At 44.0% G+C, this 15,281-nt stretch overlaps 1 protein-coding gene across 2 annotated transcripts in view; it reads left to right on the forward strand.

Moving 5' to 3' along the window:
* ODR4 (odr-4 GPCR localization factor homolog) overlaps positions 1-15,281 on the forward strand; it is a 238,097-nt gene that overhangs the window by 187,817 nt on the left and 34,999 nt on the right. For both annotated transcript variants that reach the window (XM_086956110.1, XM_086956106.1), the window contains exon 12: positions 6,134-6,319. In XM_086956110.1, coding sequence (XP_086812236.1) covers positions 6,134-6,319 — 186 coding nt within the window. The remainder of the gene's footprint in view (positions 1-6,133; positions 6,320-15,281) is intronic.

The following is a 15,281-nucleotide window of genomic DNA, read 5'->3' on the forward strand; positions in this document are numbered from 1 at the left end:
GTGAAATGCTTAGGAACATTTGAACGTGCTAAACGGAATCTATGTATGCAATTACTAAATGAAGAAAGAGATGAAATGTAAATTGAAGAAACGTGCAGACCACATAGCACTGTGTAAGAATGAAGGGGCACCATTGTATCTTTCATGTAACATGGATTCAATATTATTCAATGAATTGCTTATTATATATATATATGTGTGTGTGTTAGAAGCCATATCTTATAGAAGAGTTTGTATAATTATAGAGTGGTGTGTTAAAATGTTATTCTAAGCTAAAGAAGTAAGAGTTCACAAAGTACAGTCCACTGCATATAATTTAGTGGGCTTGGAGAGATAGGGGATAGCTTTGATCTGCACGTGCGAGCCAAGAGTCAAAAGTCTCGTTAAATTAAATTGCCAATGCTGGTCGAAGTTTTACGGCCTAGTGAGATAAGGGATGCTTGGAATTTGGGGCCCTGTTTCGAAGTGTCTGTTTCCAGGTGCGAGGGGGTACCAATCACAACGTAATGAATAGAGCTTTGTTTGAGGAGATAGGCTCTGGTCTGGAGGAGTTGACCGGAATGTCATGGGGGTACCAGCACGATGGAGACGGCGCCTGGGAAGCAAGGTCAACTTAACAGACGATTCGAAGAAACGAAACTGTGGAAAAAAACAGAAGCAGGACCACGTGAAATGTGTACGTGGTGGGCGTCTCAAAGGGGCGTTTCACCCATACTGTGATTTTGTATTAGGGACAGCACCCCAGGGAGAAGGCAGAGCAGATGACCAGAGGACTCTTAGAGAGCGGATGGGTAGGCAGAGAGGGTACTGCTACGCGACATAGGTTCCATCAGAGTCTAAGAGAGTTTGAGCTTCTTCGGAAGTCAAACAGCTGACACCTTTTTAGGTAAAGATTCGCTAAGTAGGGATGTCATCTAGCATAGAGTAGGGACAGTTTAACCTGTTTCATTTTTTTTCTGTAAATGACGCTTCAGATCCACTTAGTGTCAATGATATTCAACTTGTTGATTTTTGAATTAGTTTTGATTGTTTTCTTCTGTAGATTGAGATTTCTAAGGGAATTCATGTTCCTTCTTGTACCTGTATACCTGTTGAACCTTATATTGAGGTGCTTGTACTTGCAACTGATCTTGGTTTTATAATAAACCTTCAAACTTTTACCGTTGTAAGTGGTTCTTTAGAGTTGCGTCAGTCTATGGGGTTGATTTAACCAATGTGGGTTTGCCTTTTACTCAATGACAGTCAATAACCGATCCAAAAAGGGATTCAATGAGATAGGTATCTAGGTGATCAGATAAGAGATCAAAATCTCATTTCCCGCACTTATTTCCATCCAATGTTCACGAACGCGTGCGTTGAGGCTCATTAGAGTGTTTGATAAAAAAACAAAAAGGAAATAAATACTAATTCATTTTCAAAATATTACCTTCTAGCTCTCCAAAAAGCTCTAAACGGCATTTTGATTATGGTAAAGAATTGATAGCTGTTCAATTGTAGTCAAGCAACTGCATGAATGATATCACTACGCGACAGTTATCTTGAGTAATTGCACCTCCCTATTCTTCCAGATAATTAATGTGTGGATAACAGTACGTTACGTTGTTAGACACTTTTTTCTCCGAATACACACTTTACAAATGTGTACCTGGTGGACTGGCCACAAATATCTTTATTTATAAACAAAAAATAATCTTTGCTTTTCACGGCATCTGTGAGCGAACACGTGTACGTCTTTTACAATGTAAACTGACAAATAGATTCTTGTTGCAAGCTTGCATGTCTGCAGTTTTCACTTTTGCCTTTTGGTGGCAGTGCTGCTCCACCGCATGGAATACGCGTTGATTCCGCACGTGATTACAATAGCAGCACATCCTGGTTATAGTGCAACAGCATTGTGAGTTGGGATGTTTAATGATGGCTCTCCGGATTGATGCATCCACTGAGGGAGGGTCTGTCTTTCATCGCGTGCTCATATTCATTTCATTCCTTTACTTCCCTTTTCTCTTATTTTATTTTCTTTCTTTTCATTTCCTTTCTGTCTTTCTTCGCTTTTATGTAGCCACTAAACGCTATGCGTCATGGCGGAAGTTCTCACCGAGCAGAACTTCACAAGGATCTCACAAAAAGTATTTTATAAAGTGTGATTCATCTTTAATTTGAAGGTCTTCAGGCAGGTGGTGGTTCGTAGATTTTTGAGGAAGAAAGTTCCAAAATCTAGGCATACTCCATGGAATGCCTGTGCGCGCCATTGTATGGTTTATGTTGAAAGTTGGAGGTTCTGAAACTAGTGTTCTGAGATATGCAAGGATCTGGATCCTTAAACATTCCAGTTTAGCTGCTAGGCAACTGCATCTGCCAATTTGTATGACCTTTGGTTAATGCATGATGCAAACCGTGGCCTCTAAGGTTAGCCATTGATCGGTTATCAGTAGTGATGTGATGAGGGAGGATAAACATGAACAGTAGTCCAAAATCGCACAAAAGCACAGGTTGTTTTCAGAGTGTGGCCTAAGAATTAAGAACAGTTTGGCCATCACAGTCGGATGTTTGAACATAACATCCCCTTTGTTGCATAGTTTAGCGCCAAAGGTGATTTAATCAACTAAGGAACTATGTGAGCGTAAACGTATTTACTTGTTATGTTGTTGATGTTTGCCCGGTGCTAATGACCCCATGCTTTCATGTAGTTTTGCAAGCCAGACCTTACTTGAGGAAAATGCAAGCGCATCTTTTCTCATTCAGGATATTTAGATTTAAAAATCTCCGTTTAATTAGGTGCACATGGTCGCTATTTTCTCAGTCGTGTCGCTATCCCTCCTGTCCCTTGCTACGCCACCTTATTCTCTTTCTCCATTGCCCTCCTAAGTGTCTAGTACTGGCTGCGTTCATTGTGTTTGTTCCTCTATGTAGCGCTTAAGATGCTAGACTAGGCTCTCCAAACTTATTTTCAAGGGAAATCATACCAAGCTAGTAAGAATTTTAGGATGGTTATACTAAACGCGCCATCATGTGTAGCGATCACGTCAGTTAGGCAGGGTTACTGGCAGTAATGGGAAAAAGGCTCTATCAATGTGGGCGGCCTCTTCATGGTCAATGCATGACAGCCATAGTTGCAGAGCCCCTGGCACCAATGCAGTAATATGAGCAATAAGTCCTCCCAATGCCTCATGATTTATCACTCAGATATCAGCTTTAAATATATTAAGACCCAACCATTTTTTTCCAAAGATTAGGTAATGAGTTCTGAAATTGCACACATCTGCTTCTGGAATACATACTTTTCAATTGTGGGATACATATATTAGTTCAACCAAGCCAAAGCTTCTGCCTTAGTTGGCTGGGCTGCACACCGGAGAGCCAGTGGTGTATGGAAACTTGAGCGGGCCCCCCTACAAAGTACATGGAGGGGGGACCCCCGGGCTCTGGACCCAGTCAGGAGCTCTCAGACCAGGGCCCGCTGCCTCTGCACAGTGCTGGAGGGGACCGCTGGAGCTCAGGCCGCCCCTGTACACGGGAGCGATTGTTACGCCACTGCGGAGAGCTACTTACATGTAGCTGGAGAGCTACCAGTAGCTACCTTGGTATTTGTTGGAGATGACTGTTCGGGACACTGTAGGAGATCTAATTGTCCCTGGTGTATTTAGTTATTTTGTTTAGTAATTTAATTTGTGAGATGTAGGACACTAACAAACTGCATGGTGGTTTATCATGGGAGAAATACGACTCTGCAATTAATTGCATTGGGCCTGGGTTTTGTCCACGCCCGTTCCCCTAAAGGCTAAGTGGCCCCTCTTCATGGGATAGGGTGTGGACACCTGGCCGAGGAATCAGAGGACCTTGTTAGTGTTGGCAGTGGGGGTAGCGTAGCGTAATATAACAGCATGGGGCAAGAATATTTCTCCTCGTATTGAAGACTGGGAAATGGACTTCGACTGGTGTCAGAGGGCAGAACAAGTCTTGTACCAAAGTAGGGGGTGCCCCAAAAAATGGGAAAAGCTATGGGGAGTCCGATATGCTTTCTGATAATTCAGACCGCTGGCGATGGTGTAAAGAGGGGTGGGAAATGTTTGCTTTCGCTAAGGCATTGCTGAAACGGGCGATTCTCCTACGAAATGTACACCAGCTATACAAGCGCCACCCTGATTGTATATTAGTATTAACAACTGCGTTTTTGTATCTTCCCTCGTTCAATCTGAAGAGTAATGTTGTCTACATGTCTTTTATAATCTGTACGGTGAGCTTTGATTTCAGATAAAGAGTTTTAAAAAAAGGATTTATAGTATGAGCTCGGATTTAATTCAAGTTATATGTAATATGTTCAGCTCACCTTTATTGATATTAAATGTATGCCAACTCAAGTTAATGTGGTAAAACAGGCATGCAAGCAACAATTTGTTGTACTCCTATCCATTCAGACTACCTATATCAGGCTGACTTTACTGTTCAAGTTTAAATCATTTATTCATTCCAGGCTTTCATAAGGCTTATGCAAGCAATAAATCCCAGGAAAACTAACCCTCAAAGTTGGATAACAGTCTATATCTTTATGGTATATTTACCAAATGGAACGACCTTGTATACCAACGTGAAAAAAAAGAATATATTTAGATGTACATTCAAAAATCTCTTTATATCACTTCTATGAAATATGTAATATGAATGTATGATGTACGAAGATGATATATTGCACCATATTTATGGCATTCCTCATGCCATTTATTCGTTATCCTGGTGACGTGTCAGTCTTCATCAGTTCCTTGAAGAATGTCAGGATTTTTCTGTAATTGCTTTTGTGCATTTCACAGCATATGTGGCTGAAAGAAGATCAGTGTATGATTTTCTTTTCCTAAAACGTGTTTTTCGCACAAGTAAGACTTTTTTTTAGACTGGCTGATATCTGTCTAATGCTATATTTAAATGCTTTTGTATGTTTTGCTGCTAGATGTTCTTAGAGCAGGATAAACATTAGAAACATGCTTGTGATTATAACACATTTTGGGCAGAATGTACCGTACAGTGTACCCAAATTTCATAACTAATGTTTTACCGAAACTGTCACAAAGCGTCCAAATAAGAGGCAGATCATTCACTTAAAAGCAGCTACAAAAAACAAGTCAGAGCGCCAGCATTCTAAACGTAAAATGTTGTATTCTTTCTTTAAGCTAACTATCTGCCGACCCATCAAATGATTCCTAAATGCAACCACCCATTCATCCACCCATGCTTTCATCTGTGTATCCACCCTCACTCTTGTACTCACACTACTCACATTCTCATCCGGCATTTCCTTTACTTAGTTATGAATTAGTTGTTGTTCCCTTTTAAAATGTTGTAAGTGCATTATTTATGTGCTGTGGTTTATCTTTACACTGCTGCCTGAAGGTTGAATGTGTGCATGTTTTTCTATAAGCATACTGGTCACTGTGCATGAATGCCTGTGTTTGCGCTTCTTTGTGCGCATTGGTGGAGTTATGTGTGATATATATATATATATATATATATATATATCTCACACTGTGGGGACTGGCTCTGTTCTCATTACGTGGGTTAACCTTGACAGAACCAAACAAACACTACCTTTGTGAGGATCGGTCCCAGGAGTGTGTTTAGGTACTTTCGAGAGAGTGTATCAAAAAAATAAAAGTGCAGTAAGACTTGCTTCAGTGTGCATTATAACCTATCCTACTATCAAAGTGCGCGTGGAGTTATAATAGTAATTACACACTTCATTACTGTCAATGGCAGGTCCTCATAAGTACAGGTATGTTATGTTTGTGTGTGTGCGCGCGTGCATTGGTTTTTGTTTTGCAAGTAGATTGTGTATGTGATGGTCTGTGTGCAATTTCCACCTTTGTGAAACGCGTCTCTTTGTGTACAGCTTTACCACGTGTCAGTTTTGCCATTGCTTATGTTTTTGCTTTTTTTTCCTCATTTGTTATTTCTATAAGAAATGGTGTTGAGTATGACTTGCATTTGACAATCAGCATCTGAACTACTAGATAATCCTAGTGTGTTTATTTGGTAAACTTGGATTTCAAGGTTGTACTAACCTATATCTTATTTACCCCTGAAAACAGACTGATAACTTGTCTGGTCTTCATCCACTATTTCACATTACATTTTCATTTTCTAGAGTCTGTGCAGATGCCCCGCTCCTTGCCTCGAAGAGTGTTTGCTCCCATTGGTGGATCGGGCGTGAAACTGTGTGATTATATCTTTGATGATGAGGCTGCAGGTGAAATTCTGGAGCGTTTTCTGGAGATTTTGGATCAGGATCTAAAGGAGGAGGATTTGGATATTGCAGAAGAAATCAATAAAGGTACATTACTCTATACCATGGGTAATGAAAAATGCAACTCTACTGTTTAAAATCCTGTATAATGAGTCTTGATCTCCTTAAATATTTTTGAAAAAATATAAAGTCTCTTGGGGATGGTAAACACTAGTGGTAATGATATTTATTTCAAATTTAGATGATTTGGCTAATATATTAGTGATCCGAAATCAATAAATATAAGTAACATTTTAAGAAGCTCAGTCATGAGTCTTGCAGCTTTAAATATGAAATCACACATCCAGCCAAAGTAAATCTTCTGCTAAATACAGGCATCCATGAGAGGATAGTTTCAAACGTTAGAGATTCCTACCACCAACAAGGCCAGGAGGGTAGTTCACAAGGGTTCTGTTAGCATGGGCAAAGAGATAAAGTTAAAGTCTAATAGGGAGTTTTTCATGGGCAAGGAGAATGGAGCACAAATCAGGACAGTTTATATCTGGTTTCTCACCAACCTGCTCCAATTCATCCAACAGCCAAGTTAATCAGCAAGAGCAAAAAGACAAGGGTCATGATAGAGAAACTCCGACAGGCAGACTGGAGGCAAGGAAAGTAAAAAGGGGGTAGCCTCCCTCCTTCTAGGAATGTCACTTTTTATAGCCCAAATTATCCATGGTGACATCAATAGTCACCCTACAGTGGTCTGATCATCATATGACCATTCTTCCATTCTCCAGGTACAAATTGATACTCCAGCATACTTTCCCATCCTCGAAACGACTTCCCATTCCGTCCTCACAGGTTACTTGACAAAGAGCTTATTTACTTTGTTTCTCTCCATGGATATAGTCCAAAGGTCAGGTTCCCACCAGTCATACATAAAGATATGCTGTAACAAAGCATGTTTTATGAACAAGAACAAATAAAGCAACATCAAAGGAATCGTCTCAAAGTCCATTTCACATCAGGCTATAAAATAATACAGCCTAAGGAAAAAATCGAGTCAAATGCATTTCAAAGTTCACATTTCTTAGTTAGTAAAATAAATCCCTAATTAAGTACAAGCATAATGAAGTAAATCAAACATATCATATATGAGCATTCTGTAAAGTTGTCAGTGATTGTTACACAGAAATGTTCACCTCTCACTGTGGCCTGCTACCACAATTTCAAAAAGTAGTAACATGTAAATTATTTCTAAAGATCATTAAAATAAAATTGTTTCTTTGATAAAAAAAAGATGTTTATAATGTTAGGCACTTATACTGAAAATGTCAATCATATTGTACATTACTTGCATGAATTGCACCATTGTCGAGTTTGTTATGGCGCTCTACAATGAAGTCAATATAAATGCTTGATTTCATAATTAATTTTAATGACATCTTTGTTAAGAATAGAAAGAAATTGGTTACTAAACATTTCAAATTCACTATTTGATTAATCCTACTGTTTCTACCTAGTCAAGCACACTTTTACGGTGCTGGTACTTCAACTTTTCTCAGTTTCAGTGTCGTTTTTATAGATGTATGCAAGTGCACATTTGTGTTTTTGTTGTCAAGATTACTTTGTGTGTCATGTAAATCATGACAAGCTTTTACCATGCATCAGGTTTGTATACAAACCACGGCGAATTAGTCTCATCCTGGCCCGCTTAGCAGTTTAATTGAGCTTCTAGGCCAGGGGGCTGATGGAGTACTCCACTTCTTTCTGCCCTTCTTTCAGGTCAGACAGTTGTGTTTGATCTGCCTTTGCTGGGTGTAAGCAGGATGTTCACCATGCATGTATATATGCTTCTCTACACGCTGCTTTTGAAGCCTATCACACTCCTTGCCCTGACTATCCAATCGTAAAGAATCTCTATATTTTCTGAGACTTCTGTCATATCTCTCGTCCTGGAAACCGCTTCCTTTTTTTCCATTTTCTTTTCAAAGAAAAGATAGAAAAGTTATCGTCATTGAGTTCAGTGGGCTCACCCTCCAACCTCTCACTCTTCCCCTCCATTGAGAGTTATGGGTTATTGGAATGGTATAATCGTTAGAACCTTTTCTGTGCTCACATCTCTACAGTGCATACACACCCTAAGTGAGGCTGAAATGGTAGTAATCCTATCTTTTTCTTCCCATACCTCTGTTCTTTGGCATCCTTTCATCTGCCATGATGTTGGAGTATGAAGTCTTGTCTGTAAAGGAAAGGGCATGGGTTGCGTATGTTGTTCAGTCTTGGAGGTTGGCTTGATATTTGGCCAGAAACTCCAGGCGAAAGAGACGGACACAGACTGTTGTCAGTTGGAGAAGCAGCCACTTTTGTCTATGACTTTTTCAAGTCTGGTTTGCATGCCTCAGTTTATTTTGGTTGGTGCATTTTAGTGATGGTCCATTAAGTCTTATGAGTGAATGTTGAAACATGGAAGACAATTTTAGCTGTTCATTCTGAGTCTCAGAATGTTTAGCCATCATTTTGATTCATTTTGAGCCTGTCATCACCCTGAAGCATATCCTGTGATTTAGGGTTGACAATGTGTTTCTACTCTTCAATACATTAAGTGATTGGTAGTTCCTCTCAGTTTCCAGTCCTATTGGGAAGTTGTCAGGTGAGTTGGTTGTTAGTTATTTTTAATCCTGTGGACATAGACTTCCTCCCTACTGCCTTCCACAGGTAGTAACAAGGTCAAGGCAGGTTTTATGAGCAGAGTGGTGTTCTTGGTTCAGTTATTTTTCTGTCGCTCCTGTGTAGGAAGGTAGGAGCCTTCTGTATAGTTATCCCCACTTTTTTTGTCTGGTGCTATGCTGGTTTTTGACTAGTCTGACTGGGATCCTGCTAATCAGTACCAATCTATCTGCTTTCTCCATAAATTGTTGTGTTCAGTACTTAGGTACATTCCAGATTGGATACTGGGGTACCCTTGTCAGTCCCTAGTATATGGTACCCATATACCCAGGGCATAGGTACCCCAGAGGTCTCCCATGGGCTGCAGCATGTATTATGCCACCCATGAGAGAACATTCAAAATGGAACTACAGGCCTGCCATTGCAGCCTGTGTAAGTTGGTGCATACACTACTTACTAATGATATAGGTTTACTATATCCAATGGTCACTGCTCTTAAAACCTATAAGTCAGCCTTATAGCAGGCCTTTACAATTCTGAAGGCAGGGTGCTAGGTTCTAAGTGAGAGGGTGCCCCTGCATGAGTAGGACACCCCTGCAGCCTACGGAGTCTATTCTCCCGGGTTGTCAGTGAAGAGCCATATCCTATATAGAGGGGCACCGCGTAATCGCGCAATGACCATCTCGAAAATGGCTGCAACGAATCCTATGGTATCAAACATGTTGGAATCATACCCCTGACCGTAAATGGTGTGAGAGGTATGATTCCAAGCACTGGAAGAGCCATCCGTTAGGCTGTCAGTGTTCCCGTTACCAGCCTTCTAGTCGCGGACAGCACAAAATGGTTGCTGCCGACCAGAGACACATTTCTGCCCTCCTGCTGCTGAGCCAAGCTTGAGCAGGGCAAGGTAGAACAATGGGCATCCTGTCACAGGGAAGTGTGAGCACCTCCCAGACAGTATTTAGTGTATTAGGGCTGGGTGGGTGCGCTTGCTAGTGGCTGAAAGTCTGCATGAGGGGCCCATTTGGTGTCCCTGTGCATAGTCCAGTTCAAACCAGTCCTGGGAGTCGTTGGCTCCCGCTCTGGCGCGAAAATGGACAAAGGACATGGAAGTTACCTCCCCCTGTCCAGACCCTCCTCTGAGAGGGTTCCCCCAAATCTTCCCAATCCTCTCCTTAGGGTACTTAAGGCCTTACCTGGATGTAGGTCCCTGATTTGTCGTGTGATAAGATTCAGAGCTGAAACCACTGCACTTCTACCGTCTGGGCACTCTGGACTTCCCTGACTTCGTTTGGGCGTGACTTTGTCTCCCTTCCAGTCTGTTGCATCGTTGGTGCCTGTGCATCAAATAGGAACCTTCCAAGGCCTGTGAAGCATCAAGGACTACCGAAGTAATCTCCCTTGGAGTGAAGGAGTCACCGCAACTAAGTTGACCGGTCTGAAGATCCTGTGCTCCTCCAGACTCCGTGGGCCCTGCAACACAGGTTGTGGTTTTTCCCAGCTCCCGAGGCCTGCTCTACCCTCTCACCAAGTTTGAGCCGTAGTCTTCGTGGGGGTTGCTATAACTGAACCCCTAAGTACAGCTACCCCTTTGCAGTTGCAAAGGCTCTTCGACAACTTTGCAACAAAATCTTTGGGCTCCAAGTAGCCCCAACCTCGAGCACCTCCAGTGACCAGAATCTTCATCCACACCGCATTGTGTGCACCGTGGCCTGCATCTTTTGGTGAGCTGCTTGAGCTCCTCTCGCGACTCCTGTGCCTTCAGCCTGGGGGTCCATTTGAGGGTAACCTTTGTTTTCCTTGGGCTCCCCTGACAGCTATGGCCAGCCATGACTCCCTCCCCTGCTTGTGGTGAGTCTCCTGGACCTTGCTGGTCCCAACTGTGCACCTTCTTGACTTCCTGCATGGTTTGTATTTGCCAAGGCTTGTTGGTGCTCCTGCCGGACACCAACCCCTCAGCACTCCCCATCCTTCATGGGACAGCACGTACCCATGTCCTGGTCGCCTTCAGCGTGCCTGGGTATTGCAGAGTCAAGGTTAACGTCATCTTTCTGTAAGGATCCGACATCAGAGGACATTCATCTTCCAAGTCACCTGGTCACCCCTAAGTGACATAGACTCTATCCCGTCAGCTTTCAGGTACTCCTCTTCAAGAACCCACGTTTGGATTCCTTCAGACACGTTCTTCCCTTCCAGCAGCGGAACTTTTTCGAAGTCCTCCATAAGGTTTGCCATCGGTTTCCGACTCTACTTTACACATCTATGCACCCAGCTTCCCTGGGATAGATAACTTGGGTACCACGGTATCCATGTGTGGGGTGGCTCTCCAACCATCTGTCTTCCACTGAGTTCTTCAGGGCCCACTGGGAAGGGTCCCTAATCCTTAAAAAGCCAACCCTGACTTGCACATAGACTTGTACGGAGGACGCAGTCGTATTCACACACTGCACACGCTCTCCGTGGGGTCTACTTACCTTGGGTGGTTCTGTGGGTCCCCATCAATTCTACGTCCTCTCGACATTGTCTCGACTCTAGTCGTGGTTCTTATACCACTTTCTTAGTATATGGTTTTGTTGTCACCCCCCCCCCCCCGGGCCCACTGTGTATTGGTGCTATTTACTGTGATTCCTTTGCTTAAGTATTGTGTGCTTTGTGTCTATCTCCATGTGGGAGATACTGTAACGTACTAGGTAGTATTATATAACAAACACATATTTTTATAACTACTTTGTGTGGTTCTTTTTCATTTGATCTATACTGTAAGATTGCATTCTGGTAAAACGAGCTGCTTTACACTCCTTCAAGACTAAGCCTGACGGCTGCTTTCCACAGCTACCACTTGGATAGCTTTCTAAGGTTGTCTGAGATCTCCTAAATCACCATAAGGTTTGTCTGGATTGGTGCAAGGTGCCCACTTACATTAGTGGACATCATATAACAGGCCAGCTTCTCACATCCCGGCAATATGGTGTTCAATGGCATGTTCGTTCCAGTGTTTCGTGATGATCACTGGAAGATTTCAGCTGGTTCTAGTTTGAATCTCCCCAAGGAGGGTGGGGCAAGCTGTGTCCTGCTTGTTGCGATTCCTCCATGATATTTACTTTTGATTTAGTCTTCAGGGATTCCGGGTGCCATTTAGCTTCCTCATTGCATTCTGGCCTTTCCCAATTCAGGATTTCACTAGTGATCCGGAGATGTCCAAGGTTTTCCCTTCGCAATAAGCTTCCAGTGAAGATGCTCCTTTTATGGTCACAATTAAGCCCATTGAGGTACTGGTGGTTGGGGCTCACTTCAGGAGAGGGGCATCTTTTGCATTTTGTCTTGACCTTTGGACTGTTTTTCCCATTCTGATTATAGTTTGTTCAGGTCCATGTACTGAATGTTGTTCTTGTTGCTTTGGTCTTCGGTTTTGAAACTTCCAAATGCTCTCCAGCACAAGAGGTGGCTTTTTAGTCCTTTAAGCCTCTATATGGATGCAAGCATTGTCCTTCCACAGTGCAAGATGATGTGGTCTCAGACACACATTTTCCACCTTTATGCAGATGGCTTCAATCATTTCATATTGTGTGTCTGATTTGTTTTTAGTATGGTACGCTATGGAAGGATTATTTCTATTTCTCCTTTTTCCTCTCACATTACTGAGACTGTGTCCAGAAATTGTTCACAGAATCTCACTCCTCCAGTTCTTGGCTTTCAGGTTACTTGGGTTAGGGCTGCGGCAGTCTGGATTTCTTACGTTCTGGTTTGTAGTTACCTTTTCTTGGTGGAAGACCTTCCATTTCCTTCTCCTCCTGTCTTTGCCTCCATTTGTTAGCAGTGGTTCACTCGTGGGATGATAGTTGTTATTGTAAAAGATAATTGAGGGTTCATCAGTTAAAACAAAGGCAAACACTTTCTAGCATTCCTAGGCATATAAAGTGTTTAAAAAAAAAAATAATTAAGGAATGCGAACTGTTCGTTTTAATACTGCCTAAACTTATGAGAGGTTTTTCTTATTTTATTTTTTATTTATTTTTTAGAAAACAAGATTTATTTGTCACGGTTCACATATACTGCATAGCTCCGCAACCCCGGAGACTGCTGCACACATCCAGTATACAATTGCAAATGACATTGACTTTTTATACTTAAAAAACTAACAAGAACCCCCCCCCCCTCCTCCCCCTGATTGCGCCCATGCCCCCCCCCGGAGACATTTAACACTTCACTGGAACCACATACAAAAAAGCCCATCATCCTCACGCCCATCAACCTGTCAGATGAACCTCCCCTTCTAACGGCGGATCTAAATCTAGTCCCCGGTAGTCTGCCCATCGTTTCCAAATCCTATAATGTTTACGGGGACATCCCCTGGCGGTGAAGACCGGCTGTTCAAGGCCCATGCTAAAATCCATCCCATTTCTCCATGCAGCCAGCGACGGGGCCTGGGGTGCCTTCCATGCCCTAGCTATGTCCCTCTTTGCCAACGTGAGACCAAGCAGTAGGAGATGCCGCTTATATCTATTACCCCCAATCCCCTCCATGACGTGTAACAGGGCCAAACATGGCGTCCGAGGAAGCTCCCATCCCAGCACTTCTGACTGACAGGAGAACACCCCTCTCCAAAATCTAAGTAGCGAGAGACAACTCCAGACTGTGTGCAAAAAGGCGCCCTCCTCTGAGCCACATCTAAGACACTCGGGGGATACAATCAATTCTGCCCTCCACACGCGCACTCTGGTAAAATACACACAATGTAAATATGTAAATTGAATCAAGCGCAGTCGTGTAGCTATTGCCGCTCCTCGCGGACTTGCTAATGCCTCTGCCCAATCCTCCTCCTCCATTTCCCCTACATCCTCCTCCCAAGCCGTCCTAAGCCGCTGCAAGGTTGTGGAGCAATGAATGATCAGTGTCTGATATATGCGGGAAATCTTGCTCTCTGGCAGCTCCCCATAAAGACCTTCGCTTCGATGGGACTGAAATCGGGGAGTGACTCCAGGCCCTCCAGACTAGGTGCCAGCACATGTCGGAATTGTAGGTATCTAAAAAACTGGGATCGTGGCATAGCACCCTTGTCTCGCAGGTCCTGAAATCATATAAGCGTCACATCAGACATCACGTCACCCGGAACCGAGATCCCTATGGAGTTCCACCCCCTAAAACCCTGTACGGCTGCCAGCTGAGGTAAGCGCCCATTACCCCAAAGAGGAGTCTCTCTAGTCAGGACATTCCATCACCCCACCGTACGCTGTACCTGCCTCCAAACATGAAACACCACCTGCGTGGCCGGGGGCAGAGCCTTCCGATGCGGCGCGGAATACAGTGTTGTATGAAAGGAGTTGCTACCCATGAGCTGCCGCTCAACCGCATAGGCTGGGTCACTCCTATCCCCGTACCACCATTCATTGAGGACCAACAAGTGTACGGCCTGATAGTAGGAAAGGACATCTGAGGTAGCCAGGCCCCCAGTGTAAGTAGATAGGAAGCATGTGCGCAGGGCCACCCTAACAGCGCCCCCCCCATAAAAACCCACCCAGCGCCGAGTTGACCTGCCGGAACCATATGGGAGAAATCTGTTAGGGATGATTCTGTAGCTGGTAAAGGAGATTAGGGAGCGCCACCATCTTAAAAATGGCGGACCTACCATAAATTGTCTGGGGCATACGAGACCACACCTTGAGATCCTCCTTAGTACGATCCCACACCGGGATCAGGTTACGATCCCTGGAAACCGCCGAGACATCGGACAGGAATACCCCCAAATATTTCATCCCCCCGTCGCCAATTGAAGGGCTGATGCCCATCCCCCCCACCCCCTGACCACCCCCCAGAACCCAGAGTGTGGATTTATGGGGATTCATATATAGCCCAGAGGTCTCGCCGAAAATCTGGAGAATGCGCAGCAATCGTGGCCCCGACCTGTCCAAGTCCGTAAGAAAGAACAGGACGTCGTCCGCGTATAATGCTATTTTATCTGTGAGACCCGGCGCCCATCTAAACCCTTTAAGCTGAGCATCTATACGCACCCAGGCCGCCAGCGGCTCCATGGCGAGCGCGAAAAGGTAAGGGGAGAGAGGACAGCCCTGGCGGGTACCCCGCTGGATAGGGAAGGAGCGAGAAATCGCCCCCCCCCCACCCGCACCAAAGCCGTTAGGGTAGTATACCGCAGCTGCAAGTAGTCCATAAAACGCGGGCCCAGATTGAGTTTCCGCAGCAGTGCGAACAGGTACACCCAACTCAGAGAATCGAAGGCCCTGTCCGTATCCGCCAGCAGTAGCGCTGCCGGCTCCCCAAGCCGCCCGTGTGCAGACACAGCCACGTGTGCACGCCTAATGTTGTGGCGGGTCGCCCTCTGAGGCATGAACTATGCCTGATCTGGGTGCACCAGAGTAGTGATGTGCAGCTTAAGTCGTTT

The sequence above is a fragment of the Lissotriton vulgaris genome, chromosome 1_1 (genome assembly GCF_964263255.1).
Source record: "Lissotriton vulgaris chromosome 1_1, aLisVul1.2, whole genome shotgun sequence".
NCBI classification, from domain to species: Eukaryota; Metazoa; Chordata; class Amphibia; order Caudata; family Salamandridae; genus Lissotriton; species Lissotriton vulgaris.